This window comes from Xenopus tropicalis, chromosome 6, assembly GCF_000004195.4.
Source record: "Xenopus tropicalis strain Nigerian chromosome 6, UCB_Xtro_10.0, whole genome shotgun sequence".
Classification (NCBI taxonomy): Eukaryota; Metazoa; Chordata; class Amphibia; order Anura; family Pipidae; genus Xenopus; species Xenopus tropicalis.
In genome coordinates, this window is record NC_030682.2 from 110,384,790 (window position 1) to 110,407,104 (window position 22,315).

At 38.9% G+C, this 22,315-nt stretch overlaps 1 protein-coding gene across 1 annotated transcript in view; it reads left to right on the forward strand.

Annotated features, from left to right (window-relative positions):
• The window catches only part of taf4b (TATA-box binding protein associated factor 4b), a 53,941-nt gene that overhangs the window by 25,419 nt on the left and 6,207 nt on the right, over positions 1-22,315 (forward strand). The window contains exons 10-13 of the mRNA XM_002940927.5: positions 2,829-2,998; positions 11,373-11,503; positions 16,638-16,763; positions 17,898-17,954. Of these exons, the coding sequence (XP_002940973.3) occupies positions 2,829-2,998; positions 11,373-11,503; positions 16,638-16,763; positions 17,898-17,954 (484 nt within the window). The remainder of the gene's footprint in view (positions 1-2,828; positions 2,999-11,372; positions 11,504-16,637; positions 16,764-17,897; positions 17,955-22,315) is intronic.

Consider the following 22,315-nt stretch of genomic DNA (forward strand, 5'->3'; position numbering starts at 1 on the left):
AATACCGAATACCGGTGTTTTTTTTTTAAAAACTATATTCATTTTTCAGATACCGCCATACCGGGGTGTCCGGGTACTCACCCGTGCGGGCCGGTCTCGTGCGCCCCGTTGTCCGCGTCAAAGCGCACGTACATGTCAAAGTGTGCACGTCCGTGACGCGCTGACGGCGCCGGTTCTGCGCATGTGTGGGGGGTATTTAAAGCTATCAAACGCCTCCTCCTGTGCTATGTTGTCTGTGGCCTTGCCTGGGAAACTAAGCCTGCCTGATTTACCTTACGACTTTCTCTTGCCTTCGCTTGCCTGACTCTGATTTTCAATACTGCAGTAATTATTCTCTAATTTATTAGGAAATGGGGTTAACACCTAATCATGCATGGAAAAAAAAAATACCGTCAAATACCGTGACACCGATATAATTTTGAAAAATACTGTGATATAAATTTTTGGTCATACTGCCCAGCTCTACCATTGTGTACCTCCAGGTGCAGGCACACACGGTGGAGATTGGCAAAGAAATGTTGCAGGAGAAGTGCAGTGTGGCATCAGCCTTTGTAGCCGGAGTATGAAGTGTTTGGGAAGTGCTGCCTGACAGCAGTTTCCGATTTTGCCCAGCACGAGGGTAGCCAAAATCGCCCAGAGATCAGTTTGTTTGGGACATGTTTTAAAACCACAACATTTAATTATTATTATTAGCTTGAAGATTATTATTTGCTTACATTTTTGCAGTTTCACTTTGATCTGACCTTTTCAGAAATACCCAAATAAAGGAGTTCCTGGGATTTCTTTTACCACCCGACTGCTAAGGAGTAGATTTAAAGGGGTAAAGCTATATCTTTTAGAGCTTGCCAAAGTAAAATAACTCCACTCTCTGCTTGTTTTTGTGGTGAGCAACATGAACAGAGCTTGCTGCAGGCTAGCAGTCTACATGGGGCTACAAAATAGCCAATCACGGTCCTTATTTAGCATCCCCAAAGAACACTTTTCTTGCTTGTGTGGCTCACCAACACTTTTTACATCTACATATCATTATTCCTCTTAATAAGTCTGCATTAGGCAACCCAGAACCATCTCATGCTGTCAGTTGGTAGAGCCAGATTTGCTGCTCCAGAGAATAAAGGTGCACAGCTCTTGAGTACAGTGGTGAAGACCTTTGCACCTCTCCAACCAACACATTCTTTAAATGCTGTTGAAGTAGTGTGTAATTTTTACACTTAGGGGCAGATTTACTAATCCACAACCGGACCGAAAGCGTCCGAACGCATGTTTTCGTAATGATCAGTATTTTTGCGACTTTTTTGTCGCCGTCGCGACTTTTTTGTATGGCCCGCAATTTTTTTCGTCGGCATTACGACTTTATCTTATATTTTCCGCAACTTTTTCATTGCCGTCGCGAAAAAATCGGATTGGATTTTACGGCATTTACAATTGCTCAATACGAAAAAATCGCGAAGGCGATGGAAAAGTCGCGCAACATACGATAAAGTCGTGACGGCGACGGAAAAATTGCACAAAATACGAAAAGCGGTGCCGAAAAAGTCGCAAAATTTTCGTTTCCAATCCGATTTTTTCCCATTCAGGATTCGGATTCGTGGATTAGTTAATGTGCCCCTTAATGTGCATGGAAACGCAATTGTTTTTTAAAGCTCCATACCTCTTAAGAGTGCCAGCACCAAATATGCATAGTTTTATGGAGATTTTATGAAGGTTTTATGGAGACATGAATAGGTCAAAAAAACTTTGAAGTTCTGCTCTAGAAATCAACATACAGTACTTTAGACTGCAAGGCCAAAGCATGTGGTGCTTTCCAAAATATGTTTTCATAGCCTATTTTTTTGTGTGAAATTAGGCATTACACCAAATTCAACACCTTTAAATGTAAGATTTCAATTAAAATTTATAAAATATTTAGATAAGGATATATACTGTACAATACTAATTGTATGTTTTTGTTGTTTTTTTTCAGCAAGTACAGATTCTGTAGAATTCAAAGCTATTAAATATGCATTTCTACTGCAGTCCAAGAAACCACATAGCTTTACTACAGAAATTCTGAAAATCAAATTAAAAATTAAATTGCAGCATCTTATTACACAATACAAGTGTTTCTGTACAAACACAACACTTTAGAAATATGTACACAAAAGGTCTTTTGAATAGTTTGATAGCATATATTCCCATGATTAACCAACAGTGTGGCTTATAAAGACCCCAAAACATAAATGACTCCAGCATATAAAACAGAAGTAGTGGCTTAAGCCAGCAGTAGCTTTGAAACTTCAAGATTTTTTTATGAATGATAATATTGGATTCAAGCTCCTACTGCATTCCACAATAGGACGCCACTTAGCTTCATGGCAGTTTTCTGCCCTTCAAATTTGTCTTCAAGTTGCACTACCTTGTATGCCTGGCCAATGTGTGGCAACATTACTATTTAGTAGCAGATGTTGGCCCTCTTAAGCACAATAATGGTACATCAGCTGTATCAAACAAATGTCTTTTAAATGTATTTGGCACAGCCTGGTGTGGTGTGTTTCCAATCCTTACAATGCACCCAACATCCACCCTCAATAAGCAAAACGCCTGTAGTCGGTGCATATTTAAAGAGCCTGATATATAGCCATTACAAACACTTGTAAAAATAAATCATAGTGCTTACATGAAAAGAAAAAAAATGCCTTTTCAAATTCCCAAGCAGCGGGGGTTTCTCCATGTATTACAGATTTCTCTACTTTTCTACTACCAGTGCATAAACCAATATTCATATTATTTAAATACAGGAAATATGTTTAATACCCTTTGTTTACCATTTTTCCCCCTTGTGGTTGTAGGGAAGAAGATGATATTAATGATGTCACTTCTATGGCCGGTGTTAATCTTAGTGAGGAGAGTGCCTGCATCTTGGCTGCCAACTCAGAACTAGTTGGTGCAGTCATTCGCTCCTGTAAAGATGAGCCCTTTCTTTTTACCTCTGCTCTGCAAAACAGAATCTTAGACATTGGTAAGTTGGAGAAGTAATGTACTCACACTGTAGTTAGAAATGTCACTGTGGGCAGCATTGTTATTCTAACCTCCAGGCTGGGAGACCCTGTGGGTTTCAACTAGAATAAATGTTTTTTATGATTTTCTTAAGGACCTATTCTCCAGAAACTCATTATTTAGAGTACCCTGAAATACAAAAATGGGAAAAAAATTCCCACAGTATTCTATACAAACAAAACGATTCTTAATTTTAAAGGAGAATGCAAGTCAAAATTTAAAAAGCATACTGCCCAATAGTCCTCCTATTGTTTAGTAAAAACGCCACACTTTTGGCTCACCTAATCAAATATTTACTCAGTCACACTTCACATTTTCTATAATAGGCAGCCATTTCTAAAAAGGTATTCTCCCTTCCTTTCCCTCCTTGCTTCATACTGCACATGTGTTTAATTCCCTCCCCTCTGCCAGATCTGCTTCTGATTGGCTGGTGGGCATGTGTAGCTCAGAACAGGAGACAGGATCAAGTTACACACATGCTCAGAGAATAGGAAGGCAGCCGCTGGCAGCCTACAGGAAGGGGAGAGAGATTTCAGTGATGTCACTGTAGCCTTCACACTGCTGTAGGCTGCCAGCACCATATCTCAGAGAAGCAAGCAGGGATCTGGGAATTTAGATATGCAGTAAGTACTTAAAAAGAATGCCTTTAGACTTACTTTTAATTTATATTGACCTTTCATTGTCCTTTAATTGATTAAATTTCACTCTGTCGTAAGGCAGTACCTTCTTTTTAATAACTAAACTATCTTAAATCCATGCTTACTTCACATTCCAATTTTTTTTTTTAAAGTTCCATTTTTGAAAATAAATAAAATTGCCATAATGCTCCATATTAAGATAAAGACCCCTTGTCAAGAAATGTCTCACACATTTTGCATTATAAATCCTATACAGTTATGGGATCCATTATCCGGAATCCCGTTATCCAGAAAGCTCCGAATTACAGAAAGCCTGTCTCCCATAGACTCTGTTTTAATCAAATAATTCTGATTTCAAAATTGATTTACTTTTTCTCTGTAAAAGCAAAACAGTACCTTGCACTTGATCCCAACTAAGATATAATTAATCCTTATTGGGGGCAAACCAATCCTATTGGGTTAATTGTTTTATTGTTTTTTAGTAGACTAGTTTTAGAAGATCCAAATTACAGAAAGACCCCTTATCTGGAATACCCTTGGTCCCAAGCATTCTGGATAATGGCTCTGTACCAAAACTGTAATTATATATATATATATATATATATATATATATATATATATAAGCAAAAAAGAGTACCGCACACGTAGGGACTTTATGAAAAAACAAAAAAGGTTTATTGAAAGAGATCCGAAGTTTCGAGCACCAAACTGTGCTCTTCCTCAGGGACAAACCAAAAGACAAAAGTGCATACACAACCCTTAAAAACCCTAGTGTACAAAAATGGCGCCAAAATGTACAAACCGTAACCATGGTAACACCTATACACAAATAGTATGTACCAATGAACAACATAAAAGACATAAAAGACATAAGTGAGAAATCAAATGGGGTATTAGTTTGTATGGCAGATTATTATTGTGTTGGAAAGAATAAGCAAAAAGAAATAAACGAAGTGAAACAAGTGGATACGTGTAACCGATGCTCTCACTCAAAGTGTCAAACAAAAATAGATACAGTGTTACAGATCGGTAAAGAAGGAAGCTCATAGCAAAGGCAGGTATAGCTTACCATTAGAGGTACATAGAGAGAATATGCCAATCGATCGCTATCAGAAAGCGATAAAGCGACCGATCTTGTGAAAAGAGGATCACTGCTATGCCATGGGGTTACTGCCGCCCGACGAGATATCGCCATACCCGTGGTTTGGGACGTCATCATGTGGAGTCAAAGCACGGCGCCGTCGTCATAGCAACGGCCGAAGCCGAACCGAACGAGGGGGGAGTAGTAGCGCACCACACATGAAGAAAGCCTGCATGAACCGCTGGGCACAACAAGACAGGTGCAGCTTCGGTTGGAACATAATATGTAATGTGAAAAATGATAAAAGGCGGGTCACAAGTTAGGTGCCACCAAGGAAAATACTTGTCTATAACACTCAGTATATCATATGAAAAAAACCGTACAAGGAGCCCCAGTGCAGGTCTCATGTAGTAACACCACCAAGGATGTCAATACGATATGCCGCTACGGGCATTACTCGTGTCTATACAGGTGTACCGAGCACGCACCACTATGGGCGCTAATCAATTGCACCACTGCGGGTGCTGAACAGTACCATCTCAGAGGGCATTGGTAGTAGCACCCTTATAGGCGCTGCTCCGTGTCACTCATTAGAGACTGTTCGCGAAGGCACTATGTGCATTATGTGATAGCACTATCATGAGTGCTGGTTCATATACACCACTGCAGGCGTCAAACTTGGCTCATGGGTGACAAACTTGGCTAATGGTGCCTACATCAGAGTGGGCACCTGTACGGGCAGTGGGTATAAGACAAAGCACTCCGGTATAGGCACTGTGTGCGACTTTAAAATGTCAGAAAAAGGATTACCGACCCATATGTGCTGATATCATAACACATGGCTGAGATGTAGAATGCCACAAGTTCATTGTTTCAAAAAACGGGCACAACTCCATTAGACAGTAGGTGGTGGGCATATGGCAAGTAGTCTACCTTGCTAGCATTGCAGGATCATAGACTAAAATGAGTAAAAGCAAGGAAAAGTATAGAACCAGATATAGTGAAAGAGTGAGGGTCTAAGTGCTTAGGGAACAGCAAACAACATACACGACATTAAATTATGATAAAAATATATACATAAAAAGAAACTTTTTGTAAACAATACAGGTGTAATCTAGTCAGACTTAAACTGGGTAGAGGAAAAAGCAATTATATATACTTTCTAAAGCAAGAAGAGACTAAGTTATCTATATAAGTTGGAACACAATTATAGTGTTAATCAATTGCAGGGATTTCGGATTCAAGTCCAGTACGGCCTTGTTGCCACCAGGAAGTTAGCAAAAAATGCACAACAGGAAAAGATAAAAAAAAATGAAAAAGCAACAAAATGAAAAAATAAAAAAATGAAAAAATAAATAAAAAAATAAAAAATACTAGTATAATGTCAGTCATAGAAATCAAATAAAGATAGAGAGAGGAAGTACTTTATTCAATCCACGCGGATTAACAGTGTCCAGTCTGAAGATCCATCTGGATTCCAGTTTGAGTAGTTCCAAATCTCGATTGCCGCCCCTCCTAGGGACAGGGACATGGTCTATGAGCATATGTCTGAATTGGGGGAGAGAATGTTTGGCAGTCACAAAGTGTTTGGCTACAGGTTGATCAGCACTCCCAGAGGAAAGACCAGCTCGAATCGCACATCTGTGGTTGTTCATTCTGTCCCTATAGGCAGTGGCAGCTTTTCCAACGTATGCGAGGCCACAGGGGCACCATGCCATGTATACCACATAATTGCTAGTGCAAGTCAGTCTGTGGCGAATTTTGAAAGTTTGACCAGTGTGTGGGTGTCTAAAAGATGTTCCCTGGACCATCCCACTGCATGTCTGGCAGCCAGTGCACTTAAAGCACCCTGGTTTGTGTAATAAACCCAGCCAGGAAGTCGGTTTTATCGAGGGTTTTAGATCCTTGACCATCAGCATATCGCCCAGGTTCTTTGCTCTCCTATAGCCCATGAGGGGTTTTTTAGTACCTGAAAAGGGTAGTGAAGCATCCGACGTAACGATGTCCCATCTGCTGAGGAGGGCTTGCTGTAGGCTTCTACTTTCAACGGAAAAGGTGTTAGTAAAAATCAATGGAGACTGTTTATCCAAGGCTTTAGTCTTAGGCAATAAAAGATCGTTCTGGGTAAATTTTAGTGCTTTAGTTTTCTGTTCCAAAATCAGTTTTTGACTGTAACCACGCTGTAGGAATCTCTCAGCCATCAGATTGACCTGGGATATTGCTTTATTACGGTCAGAGTTATTTCTGATTACCCGAAGAAATTGAGAAAACAAGACCCCCCTTGAGGTTGAACTAGGGTGATGCGACTGTGCGTGTAGGATGGTATTGCGGTCCGTGGGCTTACGAAAAAGTGTAGTACCTAAATGGTCCCCAACCCTGAAAATTTCTAGATCCAGAAAATGAATACAATTGTCGCTCCACTCAGCCGTAAACCTTACTGGGCTAGGTAAGTCATTTAAGTAACTAACAAAGTCAGACAAGTCAGAATCCGAACCCTGCCAAATCATAAAGCAATCATCTATGTAACGTTTATAGAATAGTATGGAGGTTCCTATTCTGGGGTAGATGTATGTGAGTTCATAGTGATGCATAAACAAATTGGCAAATGAGGGGGCAACATTAGACCCCATGGCGGTGCCAGAGGTCTGCAGGTAAAAAGTGTTTTCAAATAAAAAATAATTATGTGTCAACACAAAGTCAAGGAGGGCACATAAAAACTCAGTAGGGGGTTTTGAGTGACCAAATTTGGTAAGGGATGAACGGATCACATCTAACCCAGCCTTATGTGGAATGATAGTATAGAGGCTGGACACATCCATGGAGACTAATGTGCAGTCAGCAGGAATGGATAAAGTGCGTAGCATAGAAATCAAATGAGTACTATCTTGTATGTAGGAATCCATGGACTTTACTAAAGGCTGTAAAAAATGATCCAGGTAAACAGCTACTGGTTGACATAGAGAGTCTGTGGCTGAAATAATCGGTCTTCCTGGAGGCTTATCCAGAGACTTATGTATCTTTGGGATGGTATATATGAATGGAGTTCTGGGGTTGGGACTAAGCAGATATTCATAGGTGGGCATATCAATCCAGCCACTGTCTAATCCCAGGCGAAGTAATAGCCCCAATTCGTGGCTATATTCAGTAGTAGGGTCTTTGGTTAAATTGCTGTAAGTAGTTATATCGGATAACTGATGTAGAAGCTCAGTTCGATAATATTGTTTATCAAGTAAGACAATGGCCCCACCTTTATCAGCCCGACGTATGATAAGATCATTATCAGACTTCAGTGATTTGATGGCCCCCCATTCATCTTTGGAAAGATTACTGCGTGATTTGTCAGGTGCACTGCATAAAGATTTACAGTCTTTCATCAATAAACGAGAAAAAGTAGAGATGGAGGCTGGAGTGTTGGGGGGGATATAATTACTCTTAGGTTTAAATAAAGTAATAGGTGTATTTTGCGAGTTCTTGAAGTGATCCTTAAGTTTCAAATTACGTGTAAATTTAAATATGTCCTGTGTAAGTTCAAAGGGATCTGCATGATGTGTAGGTACAAAAGACATACCCTTAGATAAAACAGACATCTCCTGTACAGACAAAATGTGCTTGGATAAATTAAAGATCACCGTTTCTTGGTCGTCTGACTGAGGGGTTGTCTGGGGGGTTTTTGTTTGGTGCCCACCCCTCCTTGGCCGTCTGTTTCTATGACCTTTCTTGGTCCCTGGGACCTTGTGGACACCCCTAAAAAAGAGGGAGTGCTGGATTCAGTGGAGATGGTCAAATCAGAATCAGAAGAGTGTCCGGAACTATCAACAGTACTCAGTGTGTGTGGTTTCTTATTAAACCTGGTTCTATTTCTAGGTCTCTGTTTACGATCAGTCAAACCCAGTAGCCACCCATACACACGTCGATCTTGATAATCCCTCTTAACAGTATTAAGCTTACTCTCTTTGAAATTAATTAAATCATCCCTGTATTTTTTAATGTTAGCGCCCATAGTGGTGCGTGCTCGGTACACCTGTATAGACACGAGTAATGCCCGTAGCGGCATATCGTATTGACATCCTTGGTGGTGTTACTACATGAGACCTGCACTGGGGCTCCTTGTACGGTTTTTTTCATATGATATACTGAGTGTTATAGACAAGTATTTTCCTTGGTGGCACCTAACTTGTGACCCGCCTTTTATCATTTTTCACATTACATATTATGTTCCAACCGAAGCTGCACCTGTCTTGTTGTGCCCAGCGGTTCATGCAGGCTTTCTTCATGTGTGGTGCGCTACTACTCCCCCCTCGTTCGGTTCGGCTTCGGCCGTTGCTATGACGACGGCGCCGTGCTTTGACTCCACATGATGACGTCCCAAACCACGGGTATGGCGATATCTCGTCGGGCGGCAGTAACCCCATGGCATAGCAGTGATCCTCTTTTCACAAGATCGGTCGCTTTATCGCTTTCTGATAGCGATCGATTGGCATATTCTCTCTATGTACCTCTAATGGTAAGCTATACCTGCCTTTGCTATGAGCTTCCTTCTTTACCGATCTGTAACACTGTATCTATTTTTGTTTGACACTTTGAGTGAGAGCATCGGTTACACGTATCCACTTGTTTCACTTCGTTTATTTCTTTTTGCTTATTCTTTCCAACACAATAATAATCTGCCATACAAACTAATACCCCATTTGATTTCTCACTTATGTCTTTTATGTCTTTTATGTTGTTCATTGGTACATACTATTTGTGTATAGGGGTTACCATGGTTACGGTTTGTACATTTTGGCGCCATTTTTGTACACTAGGGTTTTTAAGGGTTGTGTATGCACTTTTGTCTTTTGGTTTGTCCCTGAGGAAGAGCACAGTTTGGTGCTCGAAACGTCGGATCTCTTTCAATAAACCTTTTTTGTTTTTTCATAAAGTCCCTACGTGTGCGGTACTCTTTTTTGCTTATTGGAATTTTGTTTGACCAGCACCGAGGGCATTTGTTTGCCTGAAGGGTGTGCTCCTCTCTGTTCTTGTATATATGTATATATATATGTATATATATATATATATATGTATATATATATATATATATATATATATATATATATATATATATATACATACAAAAAATGGATCGCATCACTCAGGACTTATGAAGAAATAATAATATAATAATAATATATATATATATATATTTATATTTATTTCCAACAGAGAACTAACGTTTCGGCTGTAACACCAGCCTTTCTCAACTTTGAGAAACTTTGAGAAAGGCTGGTGCAATATAAGGGCAATATTTACTGATATATATATTCCAGTTTGGCAAAATTCTGTAATAGGCCACTTAACATAATATAAACTATCTGTTGGTTAAATATTCATTCTGGAGGTATAGTTTTCCTTTAAGGCCTGTATTGTTTACATTGAGGGGAATCCACATATTAATGCAGACACTGGGCTTTTAATATAGGCAACATTGGGTGCCTAAAAACAAAATAAAACATTTCCAAAGAACCTCAGCCTGCGCCAGATGCTTGCTGCTGCACAAATGGTAGCAAAGCTAGGGGGTTGCTGCCCATAATATACAACTGAAAATAGTCTGTTGGTGTGGGTTCAGTTTCCTAAGTAGCCAGAGGTATCGGAGACTTTGAGCTTCCACAACTGAAGAATACATTCAGATGAGCTCCTTCAAATGTGTACTTATAAGTGCTTCCACACTGGTTATGAGCTAATGAAGTTATCATCTCATTATGCATATATTCAGTGGCATAAAGTACCTTAGCCTGGCCCCTCACAAAGCCATTTTGCCGCCCACCTCCATCCCCCCGTGTGCATCGTTCAATACTAGGGAGTAATTTAAAAATCTTTAATATATATTATATTATATATTTATTATTAACCTGCAATGTACACAGCACTGTGTAATAGGAGAGTGTGAAGCCTAATGTATAAAAAAGGTGCAGAATGCTTACAACATGAGGTGACCCAATGAAACTACAGGAATCTACCTTTATTGTGATCCAAGTATTGCAATGAATTTTACAGAGGAAATCTAGTGGACCACTGTTACTATAAGGGCTGTTTTTACACATTGGGTTGCATGACAGGGTAAGGGAGTTTGTAATTATGTTTTTTTCCTTATTTCCATTTAGCACAGATGCACTTTCTATTAATATTAGAATTTCCATCCTGTCATTGTTTTTGTAATAATGTATTTAACTTGCTCTAAGAGCAGTAGGGGCCAATAAAGAGAGAGACATTCCAGTATATTGAAACAAATTTTAATATCACAAATGGCATAGGATGGGATAGTTAAGACTTACAATCTTTCTGAAACCATGAGAATTTTACTTCTTTTTCTAAAATCCTAAAAGTGACCTTGAAAGGAAATATATTCTGATGGTTTAGTAAGGGAAAAAATTGCCTTGGCTTTTTAAAGCTGCAGGCTAAGTTTTATTAACACAATGTCTTGTATCTTTGAAGTTGTTACTTCAGCAGGCAAATCATAATCTGCAAGCCTCTATTCTTAATGGATATGTCTTCTAGAGGGAGCAGAAAACCCGCTGTGCTAATTATTTCAATTATCAGCTTTCACTAAAATATGTAATGGATTTTCTCTGCTTGCACAGGTAAAAGGCATGACATTAAGGAACTTAACTCTGATGTTATGAACTTGGTCTCCCATGCGACACAGGAACGATTACGGGGCCTTATTGAAAAGCTGACTTTGGCAGCACAGCACAGATCTACCAACTACAAGGTAACTGTAAATGCACTTTTGAATACTATATGTATCTGTGCCTTTTTATTTTGTAGGATGGAATTTAGGTTTGCAAGTGTTTTAATGCCGATGCTGGAAATAATGCTCAGCATATTTGATATTTACTATGTTAAGTATCATTTAAACAGAGAATATAGCACCAGCCTCTAATTTAATAATGTGGTTGTTGTTGGAATATTCAGAGAAAGTCAAGAAATATGGTACATAGGTTTGCATTTTTCAAAGTGCTCAGGAACTGTGGTTTTAGAGCAGACAAGGACTGACTACTGATTCAGGCTTCATACCTACAGACAGCTGGGGGTACCCCCCTGCTTTGCTCATATGTACTTTCAGACAAATGTGATATCTCTAGAAATTGCTTTTATTGAGTTTTAAATGAAAAGTTGTGATAACTTGTGGTCAGAATTCTTCTCTTTACTGCTTCCTATTGGAAAACCACAATTTGTAAGACAACCCCCTAGCTTTGCCAGAAGTTAATTGGCCTTTTGCTTGGTGTCAGTAATATCGGTATCCGTTTTTCCTGATAAATCTGATCCCCATAGTCCTGTTGTAAAACAATTGGAGTGAGTCGGACATTGACATAATATGGACAGTTGGTGGTTCAACTGTTTATACCCTCTTTTGGAGCTTTTTTGGGTACTTGGTACATCTGTCTCTGTATACAGGTATTAAGTGGTAAGTACTAACTCTTTTTGCTGAGCTTCACTGGTGTTAGACATAGCTTGGGGGAAAGCATGAGCAGAAGTCCTGTGAGAACCTTACTGACTTGCAAGTGTGAAACCCTTGTATATGGTTATTGTAGTGGCCGGGGCACTAGTCCCTTACCTTGACAGACAGGGACAACAGAAACTGCATTTTATTTTATGTGCATCTCATAGAATGGACTTTGCCTTTATTTTGGGTGTCTTTAAAAGAGTTCAAAAACAGGCTACTCCAAGAGACCATAAACTTGCTGCCGGAACTTGCTAAGCTTACAATCAGAACCAGTTTTCCATAGCTCCTTATAAAATGGTGCATGTGTAACCTAGCATGTGTAACCTAGCATAGCAACCAGGGATCTATGAGTAGTAGAAGCTATGCTGCAGATTTACATCTGCAACATTATATTTGAGATTAAGGAGGTCATTTACTAACTCTCTCTGATTTTCTTTTTCTCCGATTCAGATTTTTGTTTTTTTTTTTTAAGGTCACAGAATAAAAGACACAACTTTTTTGAGATTACTATGTGACAAAACGGCTAAAAATCCAAGATAAAATATATATAACTGACTGTGATTAATACCACCCAGTTTAGTCTATGTGTCTATAAATATATTCAGTTTGTAAAAAAAATCAATTAAATGTTGCACAGTTTTGTTAAAGGCCCTTTTTTTGCTGCATAATTCTGCAGTAGTACTGTCCAATCAGATAAGATGTGAATGTTTAAATAAAATATATTGCAAGTAAATGTCTCCTAGAAAAGTATATAGAAGTAATTACAAAGGCGAATTGTTCCTTCTCAAGCCTATTAAAGGAAAAGTAACTCTAAAATTTTTTAAGTAAAAAAAGCTATTCTACCCTGCATCAATAACTGCCCTATCCTGCAAACCACTTAGTATTTTAAATGCTTTAATAGAAAATACCTGCTAAAACTTGGCTTCCTGTCAATTGTACTACGGCGATACGGGGAAGGAAGGAGCAGCATCCACTATGCGACGATCTATTGATCCAGCCTTCTTTCTGTATAAGAAGGAGTCAGGCTAGGCTCGATCAATCGATCGTCGCATAGTGGATGCAGCTCCTTCCTTCGCCGTATCGCCGTAGTGCAATTGACAGGAAGCCAAGTTTTAGCAGGTATTTTCTGTTAAAGCAGTTAAAATACTAAGGGGTTTGCAGGATAGGGCAGTTATTGGTGCAGGGTAGAATAGCTTTTTTACTTTAAAAAATTTAGTGTTACATTTCCTTTAATAGGCTTTAATGGAGTTTTTGCTTGAATACAGTAAGGGGGCCATTTATTAAACTATTTTGAGATAAATTATTTTTTTTTTAAATTAGAACATTTCGAAGTGTATGCAAAAATTTCGTTAAAATTCCACAAGTTTTTCGTGGTTTTCTGTAAATTTCTACAAAAAAAATCGTACTTTGCGCAAAGAATACGAACATTTCGGAATTTGTTAACGCTTTGGCTACACTTTCATCGGGACTATCTTTTCGCCAGGTTTGATCTGTCGAGTACCATTGAGTCCTGTGGGAGTTTTCCAAAGCCAGACATGGAAGGCATCAAAGCCAGAAAGGTTTTTGTGGCGTTAACAAACTTTTCGGCTCTGAAATTTAGTGACTTTCGGAACGCAATTGCAATATTTTCGTACGAACGAAAAAAAAAAGTCAAGACATTTTAGAATTTTAGAAATGATTGTGGTTACTTCGAAAATTATACCATGTCAAACGCATTTTAGTAAATGTGCCCCTATGTGTTTGTCGAATTTACCAGTGTTGTTGAACATCAACAATAAGGCCAAAATACATACACAAGATTCAGTTGTCCCTATATAACCAACAGCAAATTGCGATGGGTTAAAGCAGCACTTTCTAACCCAGAGACCCAACTAAATGCAACAGGGCAAATAAGAGGGCCATTGTCACCTGATTTTTACTTTAAATCTGACACCTGACAAATAGCAAGAGAATTATGGAAGCATATGGAGAACCCCCTACATCAGATTTTGTTGTTTAAACCTTGATTGAATCATAGGTAACATTGTGAATTTTTGGTGAAATTGACAGACCAATATGGTGAAAGTGACAGAACAATATGGTGCTGGAAGTACAATGGATTCGATTTTTGAGAAGTCGTAGTGTAGGAAATGCAGCAGTTCAAGAGCAGATGGCAAGCAATTTGACCTTGGATAGTACAGATGGGAGTGATGGAGAATAAACATAAAGATGGTGTTGACATTTTAAACAATTCTTTTTCTAAAGATCTGATATAAATTGAGAGTAGCAGGAAACCTAAGAGTGATGGGGCATGCTTACAGGGGTAGTGGGGAGGAGACACAAACAAGAAGAGCAAGGAAAAAACGATTTTACCTATTTTGGAAGCACGCAAAGCCTCATCTAGCATATTGAGTGCAGTTTTGGTTGATCCAGTTACTGATATGCTTCACCTCTTGAACAAAATTAGAGGCAACTTTTTAAAACAACCACATGGACAAGATTCCCTTGCACAAAAGTCTGAACTTGAAGGACATGTCCTTTTTACGACCCAAGTTACTTTTTAATAAAGTATGTAATCCTTAATGAAGATGAACAAAATACCAGAATGCGATATGTTGAATTTTACTAGCAGGCATAAGCGTAATGGAAAGCAGGCAGGTGAGAGGTCAAGAGATCAGGCTGTAGCATTAGATGAGAGGGTAGATGTATCAATGCAGCTATGTAATATTGAATTTATTGTTATGAAATAGAATGCAGAGTCTAATGCTGTCTATTTTGTCTCTAAAGACAAGATTTTGAGGGGTGAAAGTTGTGAGTGGCGGAGGTGCTGGAGGGCAAAGGATGGACCTAAATGTAGGATATAAGGGTTATGTTTCCAATGTTGTTGGGTAATTGGAGGCAAATTTGGTAGTGAGTTGAGACAGTGTGCTAAGATTAGGGTTGATTTAGCAATGGGTGAAGGTGATGGACAGTTGAAGGAACAAGGCTGTCAAGGGCTGTAGAAAGGCTGTAGAGGGAAGCTGCTATATATAACTGTAGCCTTTGGGGCATATGGTACTTAAGGCATACAGTATTGATGACTGCTGTTGAGTTTGGATTCCTATTTGTTTGCATATTCTGCTCTTGATTCTCGTATAAAAATGTATACCAGCTCATCTGAGTGGCAATATGAGGCTACAAGCTATTCACATATGTTTCTACACTGATACAAAGTATATTAAGTTCTTCATTGGGTAATGTTTTAGTTGTTAAGGTAAGAAAGCTGAAAAAAAGTCTGTACTGGATAGAATCTGCGCCAAAGTATAAAATAAGCTTAGAATGTGTTAAAACCATTTACATCCTTCTGTCCAATCTAAAGAACCTCAAAAATGAATCACAGAACACGGAGTACACAGTATCTTTAGTGTAAAACTACAAGCTATATGGAAGCTGTGACCTTCCTTTCCAAAGACAGTAAATTTCAGGGCATTGGTATCTCCTCATTTGCCTTGACATGCTCATGTTCAAAATGCCCATTATCACTAATGGGGTTGGTATGTTGTTGCTGCTCTATGAAGCCTGCCTTGGTTTGAATAATCTGATGGTAAAGCCAGCATTCTGGGATTATAAAGTTGAGCTAGATGGAACATGGGAGAGAATTGCAAAAAAGGGGTGCAGCTGTATTGAACTCTGCAATGCGGGTATGCAAAGATGTAATGAGTGTATGAAGGAGAAGGTCACTAGAAGAGTGTAATGAGGTTTGGTAAGTACTTGGAGATACATTCAGAGATGCAACTTAAAGCAGAGTTGTGAACTGCTTTGAATGTCATGGAATAAATTTCATCCTGAGAAGAACAGAGTGGCATAGCAGAGCGAGAGTGGATATGACAAAGAATTAGAATTTTAGTAGCATTTTGTGTGATTATCATATTTTGGAGATATTGTTTGTGTGAAAGTGACACAATTTAGTTATAGATTTGATATGTGGAGTGAAGGAGAGGGTAGAATCCAAGCTTACACCAAGGCACTTTGTCTGGTGAGTTGGGGTAATAGTGGATTCATTAACAGTTCTTTTTGGATATTATGGCTGTTAAATAGGAGGAAGGGAACCATTTCTGCCTTAGATTTAATTTAATGTAGCTAGGAACAGCTGACAATCAAGGAGACCGGAGTTACAAAAAAAAAAAAAAAAAAAAAAAAAGATTGGGATTGAGATTGGGAGAGGAGAATGAAGTTTGAGTAACATCAGCATAAAAGCTTTCCCCCAGGAGTTCCCAGTGATATTGGGGTGCCTACATAAATGACATTTTGTTCTAATCTTGAACCAGCCAAAAAAAGTCCTAAATTTTTCATCAGTGTAGCAAGTCATTATGTTGTCATTTTTCTCTAATTAAAAGTTAAACCATCCTGCTTTTAATCAATATATGTATATTTTTTTCAGCAAAGTGATCGATATCTAAAGTATTCAGATGTAAGAGCACAACTCAAGTTTCTTGAGCAGCTGGAACACTTGGAGAAACAACGAAGAAATGAAGAGGAACGGGAAATGCTGCTTAGAGCAGCCAAGGTAGGCCCAAATATTTAACCCAAGATTCCGAGGGTCCCACCAGGTTTGTAGGTGGACAAAAGAAATCTTGAAACCGCCCCCATTCACTTGAATGACAGTATCTCTGACCTGCAGGTGCAACTGTGGTTCAGACACAGTATTATGATTTATTGCACACATTTTTAAAGAAATTCTGTATATTTCTCAATATAACTCCTGCCTGTAAAGGGTTTAAATGAAACAAATATCCAAAAAATAAAATCTGTTCTTTTTTCACTGTTTCAAGATGTCCATAAATAGGATCTCATTGTTGACTGGGGGAGCTTACTGGTCTGTATATAAGGCCAGCATGATGAAATGTTTTAGCAATCTTTTGGCAACCTCTTCAAATATGTAAAGGCTTTATAACTGTATTATTCAGAATTCATCTTTGTTTTGTGTATCCATTTTGTAAGTAACTCAATAAAATGTCTTTAAAAAGTACAAGTGTATAGATTTCCAAGGAATTAAATCCATATTCCATATGATCCTTAAATTTAACATTGCCATATATCTGGATACAAGTTCAAAAAGTTACTTTGTTAAAGCTTTAGTGCAGTTCTCTCTTTTTCAGAACTGATGAATGAATTGTGTTTCCGTGGCAGACTTGCAGAGTGCAGATAGCAGTGCAGACGAGGTCATGCCATGACTTAACCTGTGCGACAGCATAGGCATCTCTTTCAGCTTGCTATTTCCTCCAGGCTTCAGCTCCGGCACTCAGCCTATATGGAAAACATGAATAAAAAAATGCATGAACAGAGTCTTACAAATCCTGGACTGAGGCTTATTCTGCCCCCACTCAAACATTTGAATCTCTTGAGAAAATTTGCCATGCTTTAAATATTTTATGGCTGATGCAGGCTCAAGAATGTGGCATTTCTTTGTACGTTCTCCAGTTTGCCAAGTGTTTTTTGTGTATTATTTAACTTCACAGAATGGTACAAATTTCCCTGTTTTGGAGCCATTGTAGACCTATGGCTCCCAGAATCCATACCATGAAGTTCTGCAGCAGCTTTTGTGTCCACTGTTATCTGTGCTGTTATCCTTGTCTTATGATGGCATTCAAGGCAGTGAGGATTATTTGTAAACTATATTTATTTTTATTTATTTTCACAGAGTCGTTCAAATAGGGAGGATCCTGAGCAGCTAAGGTTAAAGCAAAAGGCCAAAGAGGTATGGTTATCCTTCCTATTTAAATTAGTTATTGTGCATTTAATCCTTCAGGTTAGGAGCCAGGCATAGCCATATCATTCTAAAGCCTTCTGGAGGTGAATGGGTTATTATAAAGTTGAAGCTTTTTTTCCTGGCAATTAGGTCAGAGTTTGTTTTGCTGTTGCGTGCCATTTATATGGGCCTCGGGGAAGGACAGGAACAGCCAAAGGCAAGGGCAGCATTTCAAATTAGGCTTTGCAGCCATATACAGAAAAGCACGAACGCTCAGACCTGTGTGTGTACTGTGTTTGTGCATATATATAACATAACAGGTACACACACATACATTGTTTGCAGGGTTATTTAGACATGTGCTGTGTCTGTGAAGAATCTTGAGATTAATCGGGAGAGAGGAAAGCACTTTAGGTTTAGCATCTGGGACTGTACAATAGGCTACATTTTTCCAGGGTAATTGTTCGTTTTGTAAATCTGATACTGCTTATAATTCTTGGCTGGGAGGCGGTTCTGGGATTTCGTTTTAAATGGAAAATGCCTGAGGCTTTTAATTTTCTGAGCCCAGCAGTTTTGAGCTCAGAGATGGAGCCCTTGTTTTCTCTCAGTTCATGTTTAGCTGCAGGGGTTTTAGTTTATAGCTTAGGCTGGTTAAGCTTTTACTCCCAGAGGCCTCTGCATAGCAACTGTACAAACCAACAAATACGTTCATTTATGTCTGCAGTCTTTCACTCAGTAGCTGTTTTTCTTCCCTTTTTTTTTTTAAAATCCCTCCTCTGTATTTCCCAATATCCATTTCCTGACTTCTCTAGCCGGAGAGGAGGGAAAAAAAAAAGCTGCACTAATTAGAGCTTATTTTAATTGAGCCTTAATATTGAAGCTTGCTAGAATTGGCCCCGAGCAGCTTGGAACAGAATGAAATGAAAGCACCTAGGGCAGGAGAGGGGGAGAGAGAGAGAGAGGTGTGTGATATTTTTTCACTTGACCTACAGTTTCATTCCCCTGCTGAATAAATCATCAAGCCTGTTCACATTTCTGATTAAGGATCTGACAGCAGACGATAATAAAGACAATTGAGGTGTGAGACGTGTGATATGGAGCTGAAGAAATTGGTTTCTATAGTTACTAGTGATTTCATGCAATTTTGGAGGATCTGTGCTCTAAATGAGTCAGATACTTTCAGAGCAACCTTATTTTTCCTCTTTGTGAACCTCCCTAACTGTGCCTCTTGAACTGTGAAATTTGTTGTGGCTGAACACTACTGCACTTTGCTCCAAGGTGCCAGCAGCAGGTTGTTTTTGAATGTTTTAAATAACATCATTATTGCTATTAATGTACAATCTAAAGCAAAAACAAACAGATCTCCCAGAGAGTTGTTGCTCTCCTGCAAGTGGCAACCCGTCTCTCTTTTTAAGATTATGTAGTGAAACAGACATCATTAAAGCTTAGTGTTTGGTGTAAGCTTTCCTGCGATTTTCATGGCAAACATCAGATAAAATGCATTTAGTTGCTTTTTCCAACATTAGAAATGTTCTTCCCAGGTGCTATGGGGGTATTGTCCTGTTCGAGCCATAAATAATGGATGCAAAGGAAAAGGGTTGCCTTGAGATGTATTATGCAGCCAATGGATGCCTCTATATGACAAAGGTAGTGGGGCCGCAGAAATTAAGCAATAGGTGTTCCCTGTACTTACTAGGGATGCACCGGACCCAGTTTTTTGGGATTCAGGCGAACCCCAGAATCCATTGTAAGGGATTTGGGCGAACATCGAACCGAATCTGAATCCTAATTAGCATATGCAGTGAAATATTTTCCACTTCACGTGGCGACATTTAACCCTTCCGAATGCTAATTAGCATATGCTAATTGGGATTCGGTTCGGCGGAATCCGATCCCTGACGAAAAATGCAGAATCCTGGCTGAATACCGAACTGAATCCTGGATTTGGTGCATCCCCAGTACTTACGCCACTTTCAGGGCTTGGGGATTCCGGCAAAAAACCCCAGTGCATTTAAGCATGGGGCAAACCCCAGCCTGTACAAGTGGAATTGAGGTAAATCCTCTTTAAAGGCAGTTCAGTGACAGATGCTATTTATTAATATTAATATTTCGAGGTATACATCTGTCTCTTTAGGGTCCATTGGTTTCCCGTTTTTGACATTGGTTCATGCCCTTTATATATGAGGGCTGTTCCTTTAAATTATTCACTGGGTTTTGTTTTTCTCCTCCCTTTCCCATTATCCAGTTTTCTATTGGTGTTTTGTCTTTTAAATACTGTTGCTGTTGTATGTACAATTAAGCCTTTGATTAAGTGTCAGAAAGACTTTGAGATGAGTGTATAATAAAGATTTTTTCTTTTTAAATGGCCTATCTCTTGGATTTTTAGAGTGCCACCCCTTTTTGTTTTTGTGCTACTTGGGGCACTGTCACACTGCTTTACCTTGTGAACTGTGGACTGAACTTTCCCCTTGAAAAATTTCCATCTGCCACTTTTAGCATTATTATCCAACACATTTAATTATTCACATCAGTCTCTGCCCAACTGCAACAAACTATCGAGGGCTCCCCTTATATTTACACAACATATTAGGCTTAGTTTCCTCCGGAGCTTATTAAACTGTATGTTTTTAGCATGTGTAAGGGAAACCCACAAGTCACAGATAGTGCCCAGGTTGGCATCTAATTCAGGACTCCAGTGCTGCAAGGCAGAATGCATTCAGAGGAAACATTATAGATAAACATTACAGGAAACATATTGCATAAATGAAAAAAACCTTTATCTTGTAGGCAGTTATGAATATTATATGGTGCTGGTTTTACTTTGCTCAAAATATTAATACTGTCTGAAAAAAATGCACCTTTATTGGAGCTCCCTATTTATCCTATCAGGTTACATAGTTACCCAGCACACACAAACCTATACTGACCTATCTATATACTCACATACATAAATCATTGATACCAACATCAGTACTAACTGTAGATATTAGTATCACAATAGCCTTGGATACTATGCTTGTTCAAGAACTCATGCAGGCCCCTCTTAAAGAGAATCTGCCATTACTAGGAAGGGCATTCCACAACGTCACTGCCATCATGAAAAACCACTTACACTGCTTGGTCTCTGTCCAAGTTTTCACAGTAGGAGGGGGATAGCCAATCACAGGCCTGAAGGCCACTAAGCAAAGGCAGGCTGCAGTTCCCTAACAGGTAGGCCTAGCTGCTGATTGGTTCCCATCCTACAGTTCAGTGTGCTGAGTGCCACTGGCTCCCCTGCACATCCAAAGAATTCAGCCAGCAGGAAGTGAAACAGATGGGCAGGACTAGTAGGGTTTAGGGAAATTTTTCAATAAATATAAAACACAACTTTTTTAAAGCATAATCCTTCTATATTTAGAGGAGTATAATGCACTGGTACATTCTTAATTTGTCTAAAGCTGCTACTGGTAAATTCAATATTGCTTTGTTGTAGAATGGAGAGATTTTTAGAAAGCATAGGTGGGCTATGTAATAAAATATGAAAAGTTTGCTACATGTCAAATCACCTAGAGTAACCAATTGGCAGGTAGCATTTACCAGTCACCTATTTAAAAGTGAACATGTTATTGTTTGCAAGGATCACTTGGTCACAGATACCCTGGGCCGGTGTGGTTTTCTGCTAACAGGAGCACCAATCCATGGTATAGGGTACGTGATTACAATCACAGGGGGTGCCTGTCAATTCTGCCTCTTCCTGGCCTAGTTGTTGGAGTCTCTGGCCCAGCAACAAAAAAAGTGATTGACTTTTAGGCTTAAATTTAAGTTATTGATATTTTCTTTGTGGATATTTCTATTCAAACCCTCATTTATTTATCTTGCATTTGGAGTCCCTATTAGTCTTCTAATTTTAAAAAAAAAATACAGTATTCTACTATCTATTCTGTATATACAGAATCTTTAGCCAGGGTTTTTTTTGGGGTGGTGTGTATCTGGGTTTGTACATTGGCTAAATTATCCTCCAGTGTAGAGACTCAAGTGCTTCATCTTCGGGTGGAAACCTGTTCCCATTAAGGTTCAGTACAACTGTTGTTGGACCTCCTATTTCTGGGGTATATTTTAAGGAGTTAATTACCATGAAGGTATAAACCCAGTAACTATAGACAAAAGGAACTTCTTAGGAACTTAGTCCTATGAATTTCATAATTATTTTTTAATAATAATTTCTTTATTCACATAGGTAATTTTTTCCAAGTTGGGCTAGTAATTGTAATGGCCCAGACAGAACAGACTGTTGGAAGAAAACCCTTCCATAATTGATCAGGTTATTGTTTAGCCAGTTTAAATGGTCATCAGTCGATAAACCTTTCTGAGCTCTTATTGCAAGATTGGAT